The sequence below is a fragment of the Polyergus mexicanus genome, unplaced genomic scaffold, assembly GCF_030449975.1.
Source record: "Polyergus mexicanus isolate NDT 795.1 unplaced genomic scaffold, iyPolMexi1.0 SCAF_20, whole genome shotgun sequence".
Lineage (NCBI taxonomy): Eukaryota > Metazoa > Arthropoda > Insecta > Hymenoptera > Formicidae > Polyergus > Polyergus mexicanus.
The window spans coordinates 833,549-835,110 of record NW_027223340.1 but is presented as its reverse complement, the minus strand read 5'-3'; the positions used below and the strand labels follow the sequence as shown (position 1 = coordinate 835,110).

Genomic DNA, 1,562 nt, shown 5'->3' with positions numbered 1-1,562 from the left:
AAATAAATTATCACATATTTTGTAACAAAATTTTGTAGAAATAAAACCTTGCATAGAAAAGCTTCAAAAATTAAAATTTTATTAAATTTTTCCATGCTCAATAACTTATCGAACAATTTTTATATCTCTTAGATGATGATGTCAAAATAATCTTATCTTTTTCCTTATTAACTGATTTACCTAAACATAATGCTTCCAGTACATAAATACGCGAGAATTATTTACGAACCTCAGTGATTATCCACATCTATCACGGTAAGTTAAGAAAAAATTACCGTGTTTTTTTTTTGTAAAAATTTTAATTTTTTTTTGCATTAAATAATTGACAGAATTATTTATATGTAAGTAACGATTTTTTAAAATTTCAATTATGGATATAAAATTAATATGTTTTTTAAAATAATATTTTTTATTGATGTGTCATATTTATATCGTACTAAAAAATACACATTATAATGGTTAGTATTAATTTATTTAGTTTGGGGGTTTTGTTATATTTGCAGATGAACTTCGCATTAGCGCTATGTGCCGTCTTGGCCATTATCGGCTTTGGCCAAGCTCATCAGTTTCCGGATTTCGGCGAAGGTCCTCTTCACGAGGATATTCAGGATATTCTGGATTTAGTACCTGCTGAAGACATCCGGAATGTATTCTTTATTTATTTGGCGGAGGATTCTGAAGTAGCAGATGCTTTTGCACATCTCGTATCCTCAAACATTCTCAGAAATCTAATGGAAGATTTCGAGACTATCCCAGAAGTGATCAACTTTTTCAACTATCTGTATGAAAAAGGTGTCGATATTTACTTCTTGATAAACAAAGTTAACAAAAGACTCGGTATCAAGGAACTCGAACCACTTCCCTCTCGTGCATATTCTACGATGATCACCGGCGGAATTGTCGGCCTTTTCAAAGACATCAAGATACTGTTCCATTATGATGATTATATTCGCATCTACGTGCGGAAGATGAAAACTTCTTCAGCTTTCGTCCGCTTCGTCAATCAACTCAAGTCCGACAATTTCCAGCAAATTATTAACAAATTGTATAAAATTAATTCGTTTCAGATCATTTTGAATTTTCTGAAGAGCAAGGAAGTGAATACAAGAATCGTAGCAGATATCATGTTTATCGTTCTTGGCATTACTGTACCGGACGAACCAGATTATGTTCACTATTCGTACGGTAGATAACAAGATCTTGGATTTTTGGAATCTTATTTTGATAAAAAAGTAATGAAATTACACTAAATTATATATATAAAGATAAGTGAATACAAGATATTCTGAACTATTAAAGTTAACACTCGAATTCCGCTTCATATTACATGACTTCGAAGTTCTTAAGGAATATTAAATAATTATAATATGTCAGAGCAGAAAACTGAATTTAGTCGAATTATTAATTATATCTAGATATTATTCATTTCCTGCAATATAAATAAAGAGCTTATAATTATCATAAAGCAAAATAAATTTTTTATATTCAAATAGACACAATACTATCTCAAATAGAGCAAATAGTAATATCTTAATAATATTGCCTAATCCTTGCTTATACCT

The 1,562-nt window shown here is 29.7% G+C and overlaps 1 protein-coding gene across 1 annotated transcript; it reads left to right on the top strand.

Annotated features, from left to right (window-relative positions):
* Positions 1 to 246: 246 nt before the first annotated feature.
* Positions 247 to 1,236, top strand: LOC138941864 (protein G12). The gene is given in 3 exon segments (XM_070311780.1): positions 247 to 255; positions 504 to 1,178; positions 1,180 to 1,236. Coding segments are annotated over 2 exon segments (732 nt in total). The 5' UTR covers positions 247 to 255.
* Positions 1,237 to 1,562: the final 326 nt, after the last annotated feature.